Source organism: Tursiops truncatus, chromosome 7, assembly GCF_011762595.2.
Source record: "Tursiops truncatus isolate mTurTru1 chromosome 7, mTurTru1.mat.Y, whole genome shotgun sequence".
NCBI classification, from domain to species: domain Eukaryota; kingdom Metazoa; phylum Chordata; class Mammalia; order Artiodactyla; family Delphinidae; genus Tursiops; species Tursiops truncatus.
The window spans coordinates 108,080,263-108,098,021 of record NC_047040.1 but is presented as its reverse complement, the minus strand read 5'-3'; the positions used below and the strand labels follow the sequence as shown (position 1 = coordinate 108,098,021).

The 17,759-nt window shown below is 45.5% G+C and overlaps 1 protein-coding gene across 1 annotated transcript in view; it reads left to right on the top strand.

The window, feature by feature from the left end:
- The window catches only part of ERCC3 (ERCC excision repair 3, TFIIH core complex helicase subunit), a 37,111-nt gene extending 20,299 nt beyond the window's left edge, over positions 1 to 16,812 (top strand). Inside the window, exons 11-15 of the mRNA XM_019931865.3 lie at positions 6,221 to 6,317; positions 7,661 to 7,778; positions 12,296 to 12,414; positions 14,597 to 14,749; positions 16,326 to 16,812. Of these exons, the coding sequence (XP_019787424.1) occupies positions 6,221 to 6,317; positions 7,661 to 7,778; positions 12,296 to 12,414; positions 14,597 to 14,749; positions 16,326 to 16,457 (619 nt within the window). The 3' untranslated portion in view covers positions 16,458 to 16,812. The remainder of the gene's footprint in view (positions 1 to 6,220; positions 6,318 to 7,660; positions 7,779 to 12,295; positions 12,415 to 14,596; positions 14,750 to 16,325) is intronic.
- Positions 16,813 to 17,759: the final 947 nt, after the last annotated feature.

The following is a 17,759-nucleotide window of genomic DNA, read 5'->3' as shown; positions in this document are numbered from 1 at the left end:
TTGCTTTCCCATGTTAGGGAATTTTTCAAGTATAATCTCTTCAAATATTTTCTCAGTCCCTTTCTTTTTCTCTTCCTCTTCTGGGACCCCTATAATTTGAATGTTGGTGCGTTTAATGTTGTCCCAGAGGCCTCTGAGACTGTCCTCAATTCTTTCCATTCTTTGTTCTGCTCTGCGATAGTTATTTCCACTATTTTATCTTCCAGGTCACTTCCGTTCTTCTGCCTCAGTTATTCTGCTATTGATTCCTTGTAGAGAATTTTTAATTTCATTTATTGTGTTTTTCATCATTGTTTGTTTGCTCTTTAGTTCTTCTAAGTCCTTCTTAAACGTTTCTTGTATTTTCTCCATTCTATTTCTAAGATTTTGGATCATCTTTACTATCATTATTCTGTATTCTTTTTCAGGTAGACTGCCTATATCCTCTTCATTTGTTTGGTCTGGTGGGTTTTTATCTTGCTCCTTCATCTGCTGTGTGTTTTTCTGTCTTCTCATTTTGCTTTTATCTTACTGTGTTTGGGGTCTCCTTTTCACAGGCTGCAGGTTTGTAGTTCTTGTTGCTTATGGTGTCTGCCCCCAGTGGCTAAGGTTGGTTCAGTGGGTTGTGTACGCTTCCTGGTGGAGGGGACTGGTGCCAGTGTTCTGGTGGATGAGGCTGGATCTTGTCTTTCTGGTGGGCAGGTCCACGTCTGGTGGTGTGTTTTGGGGTGTCTGTGGCCTTATGATTTTAGGCAGCCTCTCTGCTAATGGGTGGGGTTGTGTTCCTGTCTTGCTAGTTGTTTGGCATAGGGTGTCCAGCGCTGTAGCTTGCTGGTTGTTGAGTGGAGCTGGGTCTTAGCGTTGAGATGGAGGTCTCTGGCAGAGCTTTCGCTGTTTGATATTACATGGAGTCGGGAGGTCTCTGGGGGTTCAGTGTCCTGAACTTGGCTCTCCCACCTCAGAGGCACAGGCCTGACACCAGGCCGAGCACCAAGACCCTGTCAGCCACACAACTCATAAGGAAAGGGAGAAAAAAAGAAAGAAAGAAAAAAAGAAAAGAAAGTTATTAAAAAATAAAAAATATGGGGCTTCCCTGGTGGCACAGTGTTTGGGAGTCTGCCTTCCGATGCAGGGGACGTGGGTTCATGCCCCGGTCTAGGAGGATCCCACATGCCGCGGAGCGGCTGGGCCTGTGAGCCATGGCTGCTGAGCCTGAGCGTCCGGAGCCTGTGCTCCACAACGGGAGAGGCCACAACAGTGAGAGGCCCGCATACTGCAAAAAATAAAAAATATTGTTAAAAAGTTAAAGAGTAATAAAAAAGGAAGAAAGAAAGAAGAGAGCAACCAAACCAAAAAACGAATCCACCAATGGTAACAAATGCTAAAAACTATTAAAAAAAAAACTGACAGAGAGAACCCCAGGAAATATGATAAAAGTAAAGCTATACAGAAAATCACACAAAGTCCACCTCCTCAATTTTGGGATGATTCGTTGTCTATTCAGGTATTCCGGAGATGCAGGGTACATAAAGTTGACTGTGGAGATTTAATCCGCTGCTCCTGAGGCTGCTGAGAGGGATTTCCCTTTCTCTTCTTTGTTCGCACAGCTCCCGGGGTTCAGCTTTCGATTTGGCCCCGCCTCTGCATGTAGGTCGCCTGAGGGCGTCCGTTTTTCCGCTCAGACAGGATGGGGTTAAAGGAGCAGCTGATTAGGGGACTCTGGCTCACTCAGGCCGGTGGGAGGGAGGGGTACGGACGTGGGGCGAGCCTGCGGCGGCAGAGGCTGACATGACGTTACACCAGCCTGAGGCGTGCCGTGCGTTCTCCCTGGGAAGTTGTCACTGGATCACGGGACCCTGGCAGTAGCGGGCTGCACAGGCTCCTGGGAGGGGAGGTGTGGACAGTGACCTGTGCTTGCACACAGACTTCTTGGTGGCTGCAGCAGCCTTAGCGTTTCATGCCCGTCTCTGGTGTCCACAGTGATAGCTGTGGCTCACACCCATCTCTGGAGCTTGGTTACACGGTTCTCTGAATCCCCTCTCCTTGTGCACCCCGAAACAGTGGTCTCTTGCTTCTTAGGCAGTTCCTGAATTTTTCCTGGACTCCCTTCCGGCTAGCTGTGGTACAGTAGCCCCCTTAAGGCTGTGTTCACGCAGCCAACCCCAGTCCTTTCACTGGGGTCTGACCTCTGAAGCCCGAGCCTCAGCTCACAGCCCTGCCCGCCCCGGCGGGTGAGCAGACAAGCCCCTCAGGCTGGTGAGTGCTGGTCGGCACTGATCCTCTGTGCGGGAATCTCTGCTTTGCCCTCTGAACTCCTGTTGCTGTGCTCTCCTCTGTGGCTCCGAAACCTGCCCCCCGCCCACCCCCGTCTCCATCAGTGAAGGGGCTTCCTAGTGAGTGGAAACTTTTCCTCCTTCACAGCTCCCTCCCACTGGTGCAGGTCCTGTCCTTATTCTTTTGTTTCTGTTTTTTCTTTTTTCTTTTGCCCTACCCAGGTATGTGAGGAGTTTCTTGCCTTTGGGGAAGTCTGAGGTCTTCTGCCAGCATTCAGCAGGTGATCTGTAGGAGTTGTTCCACATGTAGATGTATTTCTGATGTATTTGTGGGGAGGAAGGTGATCTCCATGTCTTACTCCTCCGCCATCTTGAAGGTTTCGGTCCATACCTTTTATTAATGTAGGAAAGATTTTACTTTTTATTAAAGTAACAGACTTACAAAAACTAGCAGTTCCTTGCACCTGTCTTCCTACTCACAATTCCTCTTCCCCAAAGATAGCCACTTTCAACTCTCTTCTCTATTTACCTTCATATTTCTAAGTAATAATTTATATAGTAATTTCTTGATTATTGTAGAAATTGCTTATTAATTTCCTACCATGGGAGTTGTGGATTTAGCTGTCTTACATATGCCGCTCCATCCCCTCCCCCCACTCCATCCTCCCAGTGTATTTGGGGTTAAGTTAGTGTTCAATGTTACATTATTTTGGCTGTGTAAGTATTGTTCAAGCCAAGGCAGACAGTGTACCATTCTTACATTTTCCTTTGTGTTAACATTTGTTTTTCCTGAAGTTAATAATTGCCTTGTCATTACTTTCGCTTGGTTTTCTATATAATTACTAATTAGTCCTTTTCAGACTCTTCATGCAGTCATAAACTCCTTCTCAGAAGGGTCAGATCCATCAGGTAATCTCTCAATTTCTTTTCACTTTCTTTCCCTGGTGGATCCCTTCCAGTACTTCATCCTCCACCAGCCTCAACCAGCACTTTATCCTCCTACTCTGCATTGGTCTGCTTGTTCTCTAGGATTAGAGATGCTGCCTAACTGTTGTCTTTAGAGATGCTGCCTAACTGTCCCTCTGACATGATCCTGTGAACTCCTTGTGCCTCTTCCCTGTGTTGGAGCCCCTGTTGCCGAATCTCAAGTGTCCTCTTTCTTGGTCACTCGTTTTGATGGAGTGTATTGTTTAGTAGATTTCTGAGAGAAGGTACGTGGAGGAAAAGTTTTTAAGAATTCACTTGGAGATGTCATTATTCAGTCTCACACTTGATCAGTAGTTTGGCTGGGCCTCAGAATGTCAAAGGCAGGGCCCTTTTCTTGGGGCTTCCAATGCAGCTGCTTGCAAGTCTGATGATGTGTTCTCGTGGTCCTGTGTTCCTTCTCTCAGGAATTTAGAATCTGTTTTTTCATTTTGGAAATTTCAAAACAATATGACTAGTGTGATTTTTTTTTCTTTCATTATGATAGACACTCAGTAGACCCTCTCAGTCTGGAAACTCGTGGCCTTCAATTCCGAGAATTTCTTTCTGTTCTTTCTTTGTTACTCATCTTCTCCGTTTTTTCTTTTCTTTTTTGAATTCCTGCTGGTCAGATGTTAGATCTTCTGGACAGCTTCTCCAATTTTCTTTTCTTTTTTCTCCCTTTCTTTTTGGCTGTGCTGCATGGCTTGCGGGATTGGGATTGAACCCGGGCCATGGTAGTGAAAGCGCCAAGTCCCAGCCACTGGACTTCCAGTGAACTCCCATCTTCTCCCATTTTTTATCCCTTTTTTCTTCCAACCCTATTGAAGCTTTTGTTAATTTCCAAGAGTTCTTTATCGCCAGCTGTCGTGTTTTTTGAGTAAGTACAGTGTCTTATCTGAGGCTGTTAACGCTTTTGAAGCTTTCTTCTGTTGCCTACACTGTCTCTCTTTTCTCCAGGTGTTTTGATTGTTTCAGCTCTATCTTTAGAGATTTTCTTCTGATTTTTGGTAGTCTTTGGCTCTAGTTTCTTATTTAACCGTCAGTCGCTAAAAAGCTGATCGGCCTTTGTGTATAGCTTAGTGGGTTTGCCGACCTGTAGCCCTCTCCATAGCATGATCATGCAGGACCTGGCTAGTTTGTCAAGAGATTGCCAGATTCCAGTATCTCTGGGTCTTTTCTCTTGTGCTGGAAAGTTTCTCCAGAGAGGAATCTTCTGGTCTCCTAGATACCAGCCTGTGGTGGGGGAGGGAAAAGGGAATGCCCCTCATTCTTCACTTTCAATCTTGCTTTGCCCTCAGCTCTGCCTGAGGTCCCTAAGTGTAGACCTTCCTGTTCAGAATCTAGAAAGTAAACTTCCAGTTCTCTGCCAGGTGGGAGGAGGCATGCCTGGCTGTCAGGGTTGGGGTCTGACACTTTTCTTTATGCATGTACTCTGTCGGTCCTTCTGTCTGTAATCCTACCCTACCACCCACCTTCCGAGGGTTGTTTGATAGTGTGAGGTAGTGGGTAGAACATGAACTTTGGAGTCAGACATGCTGGATTTGACTCCCAGCTCCTCCTCTTATTAGCTGTGTGACCTAGGGAAAGTTCTTTACCTCTCTGAACCTCCTTTTGTTCCACTGTCACATGGAGTTACCACCACCTACCTCAGAGGATTCCTGCATCTAGTAGGTGTTCAACAAATGTTAGGTCCTCTTTCCGAAGGATGGTTACCCTTCTGTTTCATTTCCTATATGAGAGAACCTTCAGAAACTGAGGGCTCACCACTATTTGAGTTGTTTTTCCTGATGACGAGTGAGGAGGAGAAGAACCACCTGAAAACCTGGGTATCAAGAGACAGACTGTTCTGAAGAGTGCACTTTCCTGACCTTTTTCACAGCATGACACATACAGAAAATCAGAAGATTTGCGTGGTGCCCCGAACACTCTCACAGGCCAGGCTTGCCGTGGTTAGGGAAGCATCCAGCTGTCCCAGGCACCTGCCCAGCTTCCCCACAGGCAAGGGGGCTGCTCTCTCGGGTACACCTGTACCCAGTTTGTAGCACAGTGTTGGGAAGCACGTGTGGAGTATCAAAAGTCGTGCTTCCTGAGCCTTCCATGGGCACTGCCTGGGGATAGCTCGTGGCCTCAGTGGTGGAACAGCCACTTGGGTCGGCCTCCTTAGACTCCTGACCCTCAGTTCCTCGTGTGTAAATTGGGAACACGAAACCTACCTTTCACAGTTCCAAGGAATATCGGCAGGCATGGATGTTTTTTTCCCAGGGTAGAACCCAGCTGCATGTTTGGTGTGGGCGGGCCCTGCATGCCTGCTAGCTGTCCTCATCGTCCTTGTCGTTGTCATCGTCACCGTCACTGTTATTGCTGACCCTTCGGAAGCTACACCACGTCATTACAAGAAAAGCAGAGGAATGGCTTTGCCAGGTGCCAAGAGGTGATAACCAGTGAGGTTGTCAGATAGGGTTGTACCCTTTGGCACAGAGCTGGAAACTCAAGAGAAATGTTTGAGCTTAGTGTTATAGAGGGTCCATGGGGAAAAGTCTGGAAGGGGCTCTTTTCTCCTTTCTTGGAGAATGATTGTTTGATTAGGAAACAGTTCCTTCCAAACTTTTGTTTGCAAATAGCAATGTTTTCTTTGCCACTCCCATTGAGCTTCGTGAAATCTAGGGGATTCTCCTTGTTTAGACACTAAGCTTAGTGTGAGAGATACTGAGGCAGGAAGGAGCACAGGCCAAAACCAAAAAAGTAAAGGAGGGAATCTTGAAGAGAGTAGTGATCTGCATCTTGGCTCAGAGGGGAAAGGGTGGGGTGTGTGTGTTTTGGAAAGGTGGTGGGGAGGGTCTGTAGCCTCTCACTTTTGTGGCTCTCTTCCTGGTGTTTTTGCATGACAGAGGGCTTCCTGGAAGAGAGAAACCTTGCAAGATCTCCCTTTCCCTCTGACATGCTTTCAGGATAATTGAGGAGTGATTCTGTAGTCTTCCTAACACAGCTTTGTTCTTCTCTAGACCCTATATCTATGGTCCTACATCCCAGGGAGAAAGGATGCAGATTCTCCAGAATTTCAAGCATAACCCCAAAATCAACACCATCTTCATATCCAAGGTCAGTGTGGCATGCAGCAGCCCCCAGGCCTGGGGGACACTCGATGATTTCTGGGCAGTGAATTGGTATTTGTTGAAGGAATGTCACGTGTCAGTTTTCATTCCCACGTGTGCAGTGTCTGGGGGCAGAGGAACGTTGCCTGTCAGGTAGTGGAAGAAGCAGATATACGGTTTTAATGTACATAATCTATATTCCTAACTCAAGGAGTATATAATCTAGCAAGTCCTTTTGCTTGACTTAAGTTTTTCCCACCTCTTTTTGGGATACAGGAATTTTGAGTTGTATTTTCTTTATACAAGGGGGAAAAGTTCATTACCTACTGTGGCAAAGGTGGGCATTTGCATAAGGTTCTCTTTGTGGCTTTGGAGATTCCTGTGGGTCGTGGGCAGCTTTTATCCTGGCTCCTGGTATGCCTTGGGGATGGGTGGTGAATATAAACACAATGCAGAATCATGTAGGCTCGGCTTGGTGATGGTTTTAATTTGCAGTTAGAAGTGGTGGCCCAACAGTTTAGAATAGTCATTCAGGTTAGAACAGACCCAAAGCCCAAAAGAAACGAGATTTACCTATAAAGTGATCATGGATGGGTCAAGCTTTTATTTTCTGTGTCTGGGAACCGTGATGGTTGGATCCCCTCCCCCCACCCTCCCCAAGCTAAGGCAGCTACCCAGAGTCAGAATCCAGCCCACTGCAGGCAGTGGCCCCTCCCAGGTCACGTGTCTGACCTTTGCTGTTGGCCTCAATAGCCTCCAGTTAAGATTGTGGATGGTTTTGTGCAGACCTATTTCTGTAGCAAAAAATAAGAAGAATCACTCACAGAGAGTCTGTTGATAGGGCCCTCTTGTCTCTGGGTCCCTAGCAGCCACACCAGGACTGTTGCTGAGACAGATGGTTAGGAGTCAGGTCTTGACAGCTTCTATAGGACAGCTCTTAGGAGAACATGCTAAGTCCTTAGAGGCCTGCGTGCATCTGAAGGACCCTGGTACAGATTGAAGAGGATAGTGATTGTTTTTCTGAATTACCTACAGAGCTTATTTAAATTTGAGGCCAGTTGACTTTTTTTTTCCCTTTTTGACTCATATATAAAAATCTTCCCAGGGCTTCCCTGGTGGCAGAGTGGTTGAGAGTCCGCCTGCTGGTGCAGGGGACACGGGTTCGTGCCCCGGTCCGGGAAGATCCCACATGCCGCAGAGCGGCTGGGCCCGTGAGCCATGGCCGCTGAGCCTGCGTGTCCGGAGCCTGTGCTCCGCAACGGGAGAGGCCAAGACAGTGAGAGGCCCGCGTACCGCAAAAAAAAAAAAACAAAAAACCTTCCCAAACTCACAGCTGGTTCATTTCTATAGGTGGGTGACACATCGTTTGATCTGCCAGAAGCAAATGTTCTCATTCAGATCTCATCTCATGGTGGCTCCCGGCGGCAGGAGGCCCAGAGGCTGGGGCGAGTGCTCCGAGCAAAAAAAGGTACCTTCTGCTCCAGGAGGTCTCTCTTTTCAAACCACTTCCGTCAGGTGTCTGTTTGTGAGGGTGAGCCTGTGCTCCTGGGCTAGGTAGACCCTGAAGGGGATGGACGGGGGTCCCAAAGCAAGGACCAGGGTCTCCTTGGCCATTGTTATTTCTCATGTGCTGGGGTTGAGCATGTGGACGTTTTCCATGGCAGCTGTCTGGAGGTCACAGTCTGAGCTGAGTGTTTGTGTTGGTAGATAGAGGAGCCAGGAAAGCAGTGCGTGATGGTGTAGATGTAGAAGGGAGAAAGCGGAGCGTAGACCACCAGTGCAAGTGTAGGAGCTGGCAGCTGTCCCCTGAACCTTGAGTTAAGAGTAAGGGGAGGGCTTGGTAGGAGCAGCTTGGGCAGCCACAAGGTGGATACCTTGCTCATGACCTGTGAAGAGTGGTCCCTTGAGTGGCAGCTTACAGCAGGGACATCACAAGCTCAGTGAATGAGGAAGCAAGAGTCATGCTTCCTCTGCTTGTTAACTGCAGTAAAGGAGCCCAGAACCCAATCATGGGCAGAGTAGAGACTGACGTTTCTGCTAAGAGATGGCATCCTCTTAGCAGACCAGGCAGGTCCTAAAACAAGGACACAGGCCCTGTCCTCAAGGAATTCACTAATCTTAGGAAGAACTTGGACTGCTAGGATGTTTGAAAATGACAGGATTGGTGGGCAGGTGTTGTAATTGTACTGCGTTTGAGTATGTTTAGGAAACAGCTAATTGATTGTGTTTGAAATGGAGACAGGGCAAGTTAGTGGAAATAGCAAACATGGACTCGGGCACCAGACCAACTGTGTGACCTTGGGCAAGTAATTTGACCCTCTGAGCTTTGGTTTCTCATCCAAAGTTGGAGTGACAATCCTTATCTTGCAGGACTGTTAATAATGAGGAATGAGAGTACATAACAATATAATAGACTGCTGGATAAATCTGACTAGCATATATGAAAGTGATTCATTACTTATTCCTTACTCATCACACACAAAGCTAATTTGAAAATCCCTTTGAATTTGATTGGAATTTTGTTTTTTAAATACTGTTTGACTCATTTTACAAGGCCAGTATTACCCTGATACCAAAGCCAGAAAAGTTTACTACAGAAAAGAAAATGACAGGCCAATATCCAATGAATACAGTTGTAAAAATTCTCAATAAAATACTAGCAAACCAAATTCAGCATCATATTAGAAGGATCATTCACCATGATCAAGTGGGATTTATACCTGGGATGCAAAGAAGGTTCACCATATGCAACTCAATAAATGTGATATATCACATTAATAGAATTAAAGACAAGATCATATGATCATTTCAATGGATGCAGAAAAAGCATTTGACAAAATTCAACATCTGTTCATGATAAAAACTCTTAACAAATTAGGTATAGGAGGAAAGTACCTCAACATAATAAAGGCCATATATGACAAGCCCACAGCTAACCTCATACTTAATAGTGAAAGATTTGAAAGCTTTTCCTCTCAGATCAGGAACAAGACAAGGGTGCCCAGTCTCACCAGTCCTATTTATCATTGTGCTGGAAGTCCTAACCAAAGCAGGTAGGTAAGAAAAAGATATAGAAAGCATCAGTATTGGAAAAGAAGAAGTAAAATTTTCTCTATTTGCAGGTGACATGATTTTATACATAGAAAATCCTGAAGACTTTACCAAAAAACTGTTAGATCTATTCAATGAATTTGGTAAAGTTTCAGGATTCAAAATTAACATACAAAAATCAGTAGTGTTTCTATACACTAACAACAAACTATCTAAAAAAGAAATAAAATGATTCCATTTACAATAGCATCCAAAACAATAAAATATTGGGGACTTCCCTGGCAGTCTAGTGGTTAGAACTCCGAGCTGCAGGGGTCACGGGTTCAATCCCTGTTCGGGGAACTAAGGTCCCACATGCCATGCAGCCAAAAACAACAACAACAACAAAAAAAATCCACAATAAAATATTTAGGAATAAATTTAACCAAGGAGGTGAAAGAGCTCTACACCGAAAACTACAAGACATTGATGAGAGAAATGTAAGAAGATAAATGGAAAGTATCCTTTGTTTATGGAATGGAAAAATTAATATTGTTAAAATATCTATACTACCCAAAGCCATCTATAGATTCAATGCAATCCCTATCAAGACTCCAGTGGCATTTTTAACAGAAGTAAAAATAACAATCCTAAAATTTTTGTGGAACCACAGAAGACCCCAAATAGCCAAAGCAAGTTCTGAGAAAGAAGAACAAAGCAGGAGGCGTCACACTTCTGATTTTAAGTTATATAATAAAGCTGTGGTCATCAAAAGAGTATGTTACTGGCATAAAAACAGACTTACAGACCAGTGGAACACAATCCAGAGCCCAGAAATTAAACCCATGCATATATGGGTTTAATATTTGGGTTTAATATTTGACAAGAGAGCCAAGAATACCCAGTGGAGAAAAGATAGTCTCTTTAATAAACAGTGCTGGGAAAATTGGATATCCACATGTGAAAGGATGAAATTACCCCTGTCTTACACCACTAGCAAAAATTGACTCAAAATGGATTAAAGACTTAAATGTAAGGCTGGAAACCATACAACTTCTAAAGGAAAACAAAGGAAAAATGCTCCTTGACATGGGTCTTGGCAGTGTTTTTTTTGGATATTACACCTAAAGCTTAAGCAACAAAATAAAAAATAAGTTGACTACATCAAACTAAAAAGCTTCTTCGCAGCAAAAGGAATGATCGACAAAATGAAAAGGCAATGTATGGAATGGGAGAAAATATTTGCAAATCGTATATCTGATAAAGGGTTAATATCCAAAATAAATGAAGACCTTATACAACTCAATAGCAAAAAAAACAAATAATCCAATCAAAAACGGGGCAAAAGACCTGAATAGACATTTTTTCCAAAGAAGATGTACAAATAGCCAACAGGTACATGAAAAGGTGCTAAACATCACTAATTATTAGGGAAATGCAAATCGAAACTACAATGATGGATGTGAACTAAACTCACTGAGGTAATCATTTCACAATATATGTAAGTCAAATCATTATGCTGTGTACCTTAAACTTATATAAAACTATATGTCAATTTTATCTCAATAAAACAAAGGGAGAAAAAGGAAAATATTTGATATAATATACTTAGCCCTTTTCTTTGCATCTCTGAACTCTTGTAAGACAAGGAAACAGTTGAATTCAGGGGCAGTACACAGATACTTAACTTACTGACATTTGAACTGTGAAGCAAAAATATTCAGATTTTCCTGCAGGATCAGATTTTATAGGCTACAGTATTTTCTGTCCTAGTTACTATGATAATTCTGTTACTGGGTTTTCTCTCTGAACCTTTTTTTTTTCTTAAGTAGTTTTAGCATAATGTTTTCAAAAGGGTTATCCATATTGTAGCATGTATTAGTACTTCATTCTTTTTTATTGCTGAATAATAGTCCACTGTATAGACATACCACTTTTTTTTGATTATTATTTTTTAAATTTTATTTATTTTTTGGCTGCGTTGGGTCTTTGTTGCTGTGTGTAGGCTTTCTCTAGTTGCGTCGAGCAGGGGCTACTCTTCATTGTGGTGCACGGGGTTGTCATTGCAGTGGTTTCTGTTGTTGTGGAGCATGGTCTCTAGGGCGTGTGGGCTTCAGTAGTTGTGGCTCTCGGGCTCTAGAGCGCAGGCTCAGTAGTTGTGGTGCCCGGGCTTAGTTGCTCCACGGCATGTGGGATCTTCCTGGACCAGGGCTCGAACCTGTGACCCCTGCATTGTCAGGTGGATTCTTAACCACTGCTCCACCAGAGAAGTCCCTGGACATACCACTTTTAAAAATTCATTTATGGACATTTGGATTGTTTCCACTTTCTGGCTCTTAGAATAATGTTTGGGTCATGTAATAACTTTATGTTTAACGTTTTAATAAACTGCCAGACTGTTTCCAAAGTGGTTGTGCCATTTTCCATTCTCACCAACAGTGTATCGGCATTTCAGTTTCTCCACATCCTTGACAACAACTGTAATCATCTTTTTTATTCTAGTCATCCTAGTGTGTGCCAGGTAGTATTTTGTCATAGTTTTGACTTGCATTTCCCTGATGACTAATGATATTGAGCTTTTTTCATGTGCTCATTAACACGTGAATCTTCTTTGGGGAACTGTCTGTTCAGATCCTTTGTCCTTTTTATAATTGGTTTATTTGTCTTTTCATTGTTGAGTTGTAATAGTTTTTTATATTCCCTAGATTCAAATCTCTTATCAGATATATGCTTTGTAAATGTTTTCCCCAATTCTGTGGGTTGTCTTTTCACTTTCTTGATGGTGTCCTTTGAAGCACAAAAGTTTTTAATTTTGATGAAGTCCTCGTGCAGAATCAGGGCAATGGCCCCTCTGACTGCAGAGCTCTCCCACTGCAGTACTTGCTTTTGAACCCTGGACCCTTAGTTCCTGCCGTTCTAATAGCTAATATTGTCCTTTTATGTGCCCTCCTCCAGGGATGGTTGCAGAGGAGTACAATGCCTTCTTCTACTCGCTGGTGTCCCAGGACACACAGGAAATGGCTTACTCAACCAAGCGACAGAGGTTCTTGGTAGATCAAGGTTATAGCTTTAAGGTATGTAAGCATTTGGTCTCTGGTCGGAGTAGGACCGAGGCTTTTTTGTACCCAGCCCTCCATGAGAAGTGGGGGGCCGCTGTCAGCATGAGCATGGGACAGATTTCAGGCAGGCACAGGACATTAGGGGACATTAGGGTACCTTTTTCCTTGCATGAATTGTGGGGAGCTTTGAAGGAAAAATATTGTGCAGGATCCCTCCTGTTTCCAGCTTCTCACAGTGAATGGTCAAAGAATGGGGCCTCTGAAGCAAGAGGCCTGTGGAGTCTAAGCTTGTTAACTTTTTACAGTTGTCTTGAAGAGAAAACATTAGATGTTGGTGGGAAAATGTGCTAGCCTAGTAGGACTCAAGATGAAGGAACTGTGGCTGTCACTGTGTTAGTCTGAGCCCCTCGGGGTTACTTTCTCAGGGGGTGCCCCCCCTCCAGGTAGCTGGGAGAGTCTGCCCTTAGTCATCTGGTAAGCCTGGGCCTCAGTGGGCCTCACAGACATCAGAGCCATCCATGTACTGTAAATCTGGTATTTTAATAGTTTGGGAAATTCTAAAGCTTTGGCAAACTTTCATTGGCTAAGGCATTTGCTTTCTTTCCTATTGACACAAATACTAAGTTTTTGTTAGGATTTAGTGTCCCAAAGGGCTTTTACTTGTGGTAGTGGGTGGAGGGTGCTGGAAGCAGGGGATTAAAAGGATATCTTAGAACATATAAGTTCCCAGGTTCTTGATTTGTGAAAGACTGTAGGCTGCCTTTTCAGATACTTTAGATTGTATCTTTTTCAAATTGGTTTAGGGCAGAACTAATTAGGGAACTAATAGAGTTCCCTTTATTAGCTTTAGAAAAGAGGACAGGGTTGTCTGATCCCTCCCCTTTTAGATAGAGGCAGTGACACTTTTCAGACTTCTCATGCTGAACTGTAGTTCAGGACACTTGGGACAGTTTTTCGAAGGATTTTCATTTCGACCTTTTTATCTGTCTGTGTAACGTTCGAGCTGATAATAGCATCCATACCTCCTGATTCCCAGGAGAGTCGTAAGAGTAAGAGAAGCAGCAAATCAGGAAGTGCTCTGGGTTCTTTGATGGGTGAGCTCGACAACATGGTACCTGAGCACATGGTTGTCTGTGTTGGTTGGAGCTGCCTTTGCCTTCCTCACCTCCAGGGCTGCCTGCTGAGAGCAGCCAGGTTAGGGTTCCCAGAATCTGGACCCTGGTGATCAGGCCATGGCAGAAGTGTCCTGTATCTGTACTCCAGATCTGTGGCCACCTGAAGGGTGCAGCCAGATACTTCTAGGAATTTTCTTTTAATTAAAATTATAAGGATGAGAGAAAGAGGAAAAGAAGTTCCCTTTCTGACTCAGTGGTCCCCAGCCTTTTTGGCGCCAGGGACTGGTTTCATGGAAGACTATTTTTCCACAGACCGGTTGGGAGAGGGGGTAATGTGAGCGATGGGGCGGGTGGGGGGGGATGGTCCAGGCGGTAATGCGAGCCGTGGGGAGCGTCAGATGAAGCTTTGCTAGCTCTCCCGCCGCTCGCCTCCTGCTGTGTGGCCCGGTTCCTGACAGGCCGCAGACCAGTACTGGTCCTCAGCCCGGGGGTCGGGGACCCTGCTGTACGTAATCAATCCAAGCTTTCTGCAGGGATAGGTAGGCCTTGTAGTAAGTTATCTCCAAAGAAATGAAAACCAAATCTCCACCATGCTTTTATCTTTCTCTTTTGGAAAAAAAATCTTATAAATCCATTCTTAATATCCTATCATTTGTAAGTGTCCCTCCTGCTGGAAGCCCTGGGTGCCAAGCCCTGAGGTTGAAGGCCTTCCTGAAGGGCAGCCGGCTGTGCCTTTCGGTTTTGGGTCCTTTGTTTAACTGGTGCAAGGTGGGAAAACTACCAGAATGGTTGTTTTAAGATTGCCGAGATCCCTGTTGATCTTCTGTAAGTGATCATTTAGCTGCCATGTGTGGGGAGCAGAGTTTTCTAGAATTTCCTGAACCTCTCCTGCCTTGCAGTCATTAGTTAAGCTCCTTGTTGACAGTGGCTCTGAGGCTGGTCTCTGCACTGCCTAAGAGGAGCTCTCCGTTATTATCCACCTGCTCTGCTGGGCCTGAGGGGGGAAGTGACCAGACCAGGTGAGCCTAGGAGAAGGCAGGATCGGGTCCAGGGAGAGAAAACAAGAGGGTTCTGTGCTGCAGGTGATCACAAAGCTTGCCAACATGGAGGAGGAGGAGTTGGCGTTTTCAACAAAAGAGGAGCAACAGCAGCTCTTACAGAAGGTCCTGGCAGCCTCTGACCTGGATGCTGAGGAGGAGGTGGTGGCGGGAGAACTTGGCTCCAAATCCAGCCAGGTGAGTGAGTGGGTGAGGCTCCACATGTCAGTTCTCCCGAAGGACAGCATCTTAGACACACATACGCCTGCACAGTCCTTTGTGTGTATGTGCCTGTGTGATTTTCTTAAGAACTTGGAGACTGTAGAGAAGAGAATAATCGAAAACACCCCTGCTAACTGTGCTGTGCGTCTGTCTTGTTTTATGTGTCTGAGCCCACGGCGGGTGTGGTTGGTCTCCTGCTCTGTTCACATAGCAGTCTGGCATAAGTATTTGTTAGTATTTGGATGTGGGAGCCCAGGCTCTGCCTAGGGTGGCTACTGGAAGGAGCGTGACAGACCTGGGGCTGCCTTTTTGGCCTTGGGCGTGTCACCTTATCCCTGGCTTCCTCCTCAGTAATGAAACTGAGCCTTCCAGGCTGTAAAATGGGTCTGAGAATCAACTCATATTGTAGTTTCCATACATTCTTCGAAAAATTTAGAGTTCTCTGAAAATGTACAACTTTTCAGTTATTCTGCACATACTTCTTGAATGCCTGCTATGTGCCTGCTATGTGCAAATATAATACGGTATAACTAATGAAAGTATCATTATGAGGAATTCTTATTATCAGGCCCTTCCAAGGAGAGAAGTACCGTTTCATCAGGTGCTTTTGAAACTAAGTTGGTGTTAGAGCTGGAAAGTGAGTGATGGCTGGAACAAGGGAAGAAGGAAGCAGTGTCACCAGGGAGGTGCTGCCCTCCCCGCAGCCTGAGACCTTTCTGTCCCCAGACCTGGGGGTTGGGGGCTGGGCCTCCTCCTGGGCACTCTCCATGGGAGCCCAGGGAAACTTCCTGTTTCTGTGTCTGAAGGTGGTGTCTAGTCAATTCCACCTCACAATGGGTCACCCAAGGTGAGGCTGTGCAAGGCGTGGCTTCAGTGCCTGTCTGCATACTTTGCTTGGAATCTGGTCCGAGTGACGTCCCAGGCTCGGGATCAGACCCTTGACTTGTGTGATTTCTGTTCACACCACACATGTCAAGCAGATGTGGTTATCCCCGTTTTACAGATGAGTTCATTGAGGTGCAGACATTCAGTATTTTCCCAAGGCCACCCAGTGAGACACAGAGCCAAGATTCAGGCCCAGGGCTAGAAAGGATTTCCAGTTGATTCAAAGCCTTATGGTAGGGTCTCAGGAGATTTTGAGGGACTCCTGCCCTCACTGTTAAAATTCTGTTTATAAATTGTCATTAAGAGAGGCAGGGTGGTGTATGGCTAGGTACAGGGAATCTGAAGCTGACTGCCTGGGTTCAAGTCCCATCTGTTTAAGAGTTGTGTGATCTTGGACAAATACTTCATTTCTCTGTGCCTGTTTCCTCTTCTGTAAGATGGAGATTATAATGGTTGTGAGGATTAGATGAGGTAAGACATGTAAATAAGTATAAGCTGCTTAGAACAATGCCTGAGACATACTAAGTGGTCAGTAAATGTTATTTAAAAATAATAAAATCTATGAAACTTTTATAAGTTTTATAAGTTTATCTTATTATGATTATAAATGTTATAGGAGGAGGGTGTTTTGCTTTGTAAACTAATGGTGGGCCGGGTCGCCCTGCAGGTGTCTCGGCGCTTCGGCACGATGAGCTCTATGTCTGGGGCCGATGACACAGTGTACATGGAGTACCACTCGTCACGGAGCAAGGCTTCCACTAAGCACGTGCACCCACTTTTCAAGCGCTTCAGGAAATGACGCCCATAGGGTCACGTAGGTGAAACTTGGGTGCCTAGCGCCAGCATTGGAAAGGGATTTTAAACATAGCATTTTCTTTGCACATCCGCGTTCTTTCCAATAGCATCGGCCAAACCAATGTAGATTCAATATCTGTTGACTGTGTTGAAGAAGATGCATCAAGAGCTTGATCCTGTCTTCCTGGGCATTCCAGGGTTTGAAAGTGGGAGTGGGGGGACTGTATTTTTTGTTTTTTTCAGACTGCTTTTTAAACTTGTTGGGGAGTAGTCATTCCTGTACATAAAAATTTGTAATATTTAGGTGTATTTATCTTAACTGTTCTCCTGAATAAACAGCACTGGGATGTTTAACCACTCTTCATCGTACGCCTTGTTCTTACACCTTGTCACAGGCATGGGCTATGTCTAGATGACAAACCTCCATCAGGGCTGCACTTGGTGGCAGGCCCAGAGGAATTAGACGGGGCCCATCCACAGGGAGCACTGGAGAGACGAGAAGCCTTGCCCGTTAGTGCGCAGCGTTGGCAGGGGACGGTGCTCCAGAGCAGTGGAGGGGCTTGAGCAGTCTGCAGTGCTGCCCGGCCCCTCCCTGTGCAGCTCAGGTGGGTTCCATGGGAGGCACCACAGCTGTAGGTCCTCTAGGTCGCCCGAAGGCCATCACCTTCGCAGGGAGCCACAGTGCACACAGCTTCTGATGGTTGATCTTCCCTGAGAGAATCAGCTCTTATTTCTGCCCCCCAGATACATTGTTGATGTGGCTGGGAGGCTGGATTCCTCTTCTAGTAGCAGTTTAGTACCCTTGGATCTTTAACGGCTGGTTCGTCTATTCTGAAAGATGTCTCTGGGCTTTTCTTCTCTGTTCCTGGTATGAAAGAAAAGGTGTTCAGGAAAAGATACACGAGGCAGGATTGGTCCATAGAAGACAGGCAGGCATGCACAGGCATAGGTCATGAAGAAGAAGGTGTTATTTTGAGGAGACTCGTTCTAGGAGGCGGCAGCCCCACGCCTGGGGAGTGTTGGAAGCCTGTGCTCACTAAGGCCGCTCGACTTGGAGTCCTCCCACCCCTGCCGCGCGGCAGCAGTGATCCCAGCTGTCATCGCCCAATCGGGGAGAAGACCACATTCATTCTGGCAAGAGTGCTTCGGAGCAAAAGCCACCTTCCCTGAATTGCACTTCACTGAGCTGACCTTCTGGGGACAAACGCACTCTCACAGTCTGCCCAGCAGTTGGTGCTGACCCGTGGAGAGCTGCTGTGTCCATGCAAACCCTGGAAATGGCCCGCAGCAGCCAGACCTGAGGCCT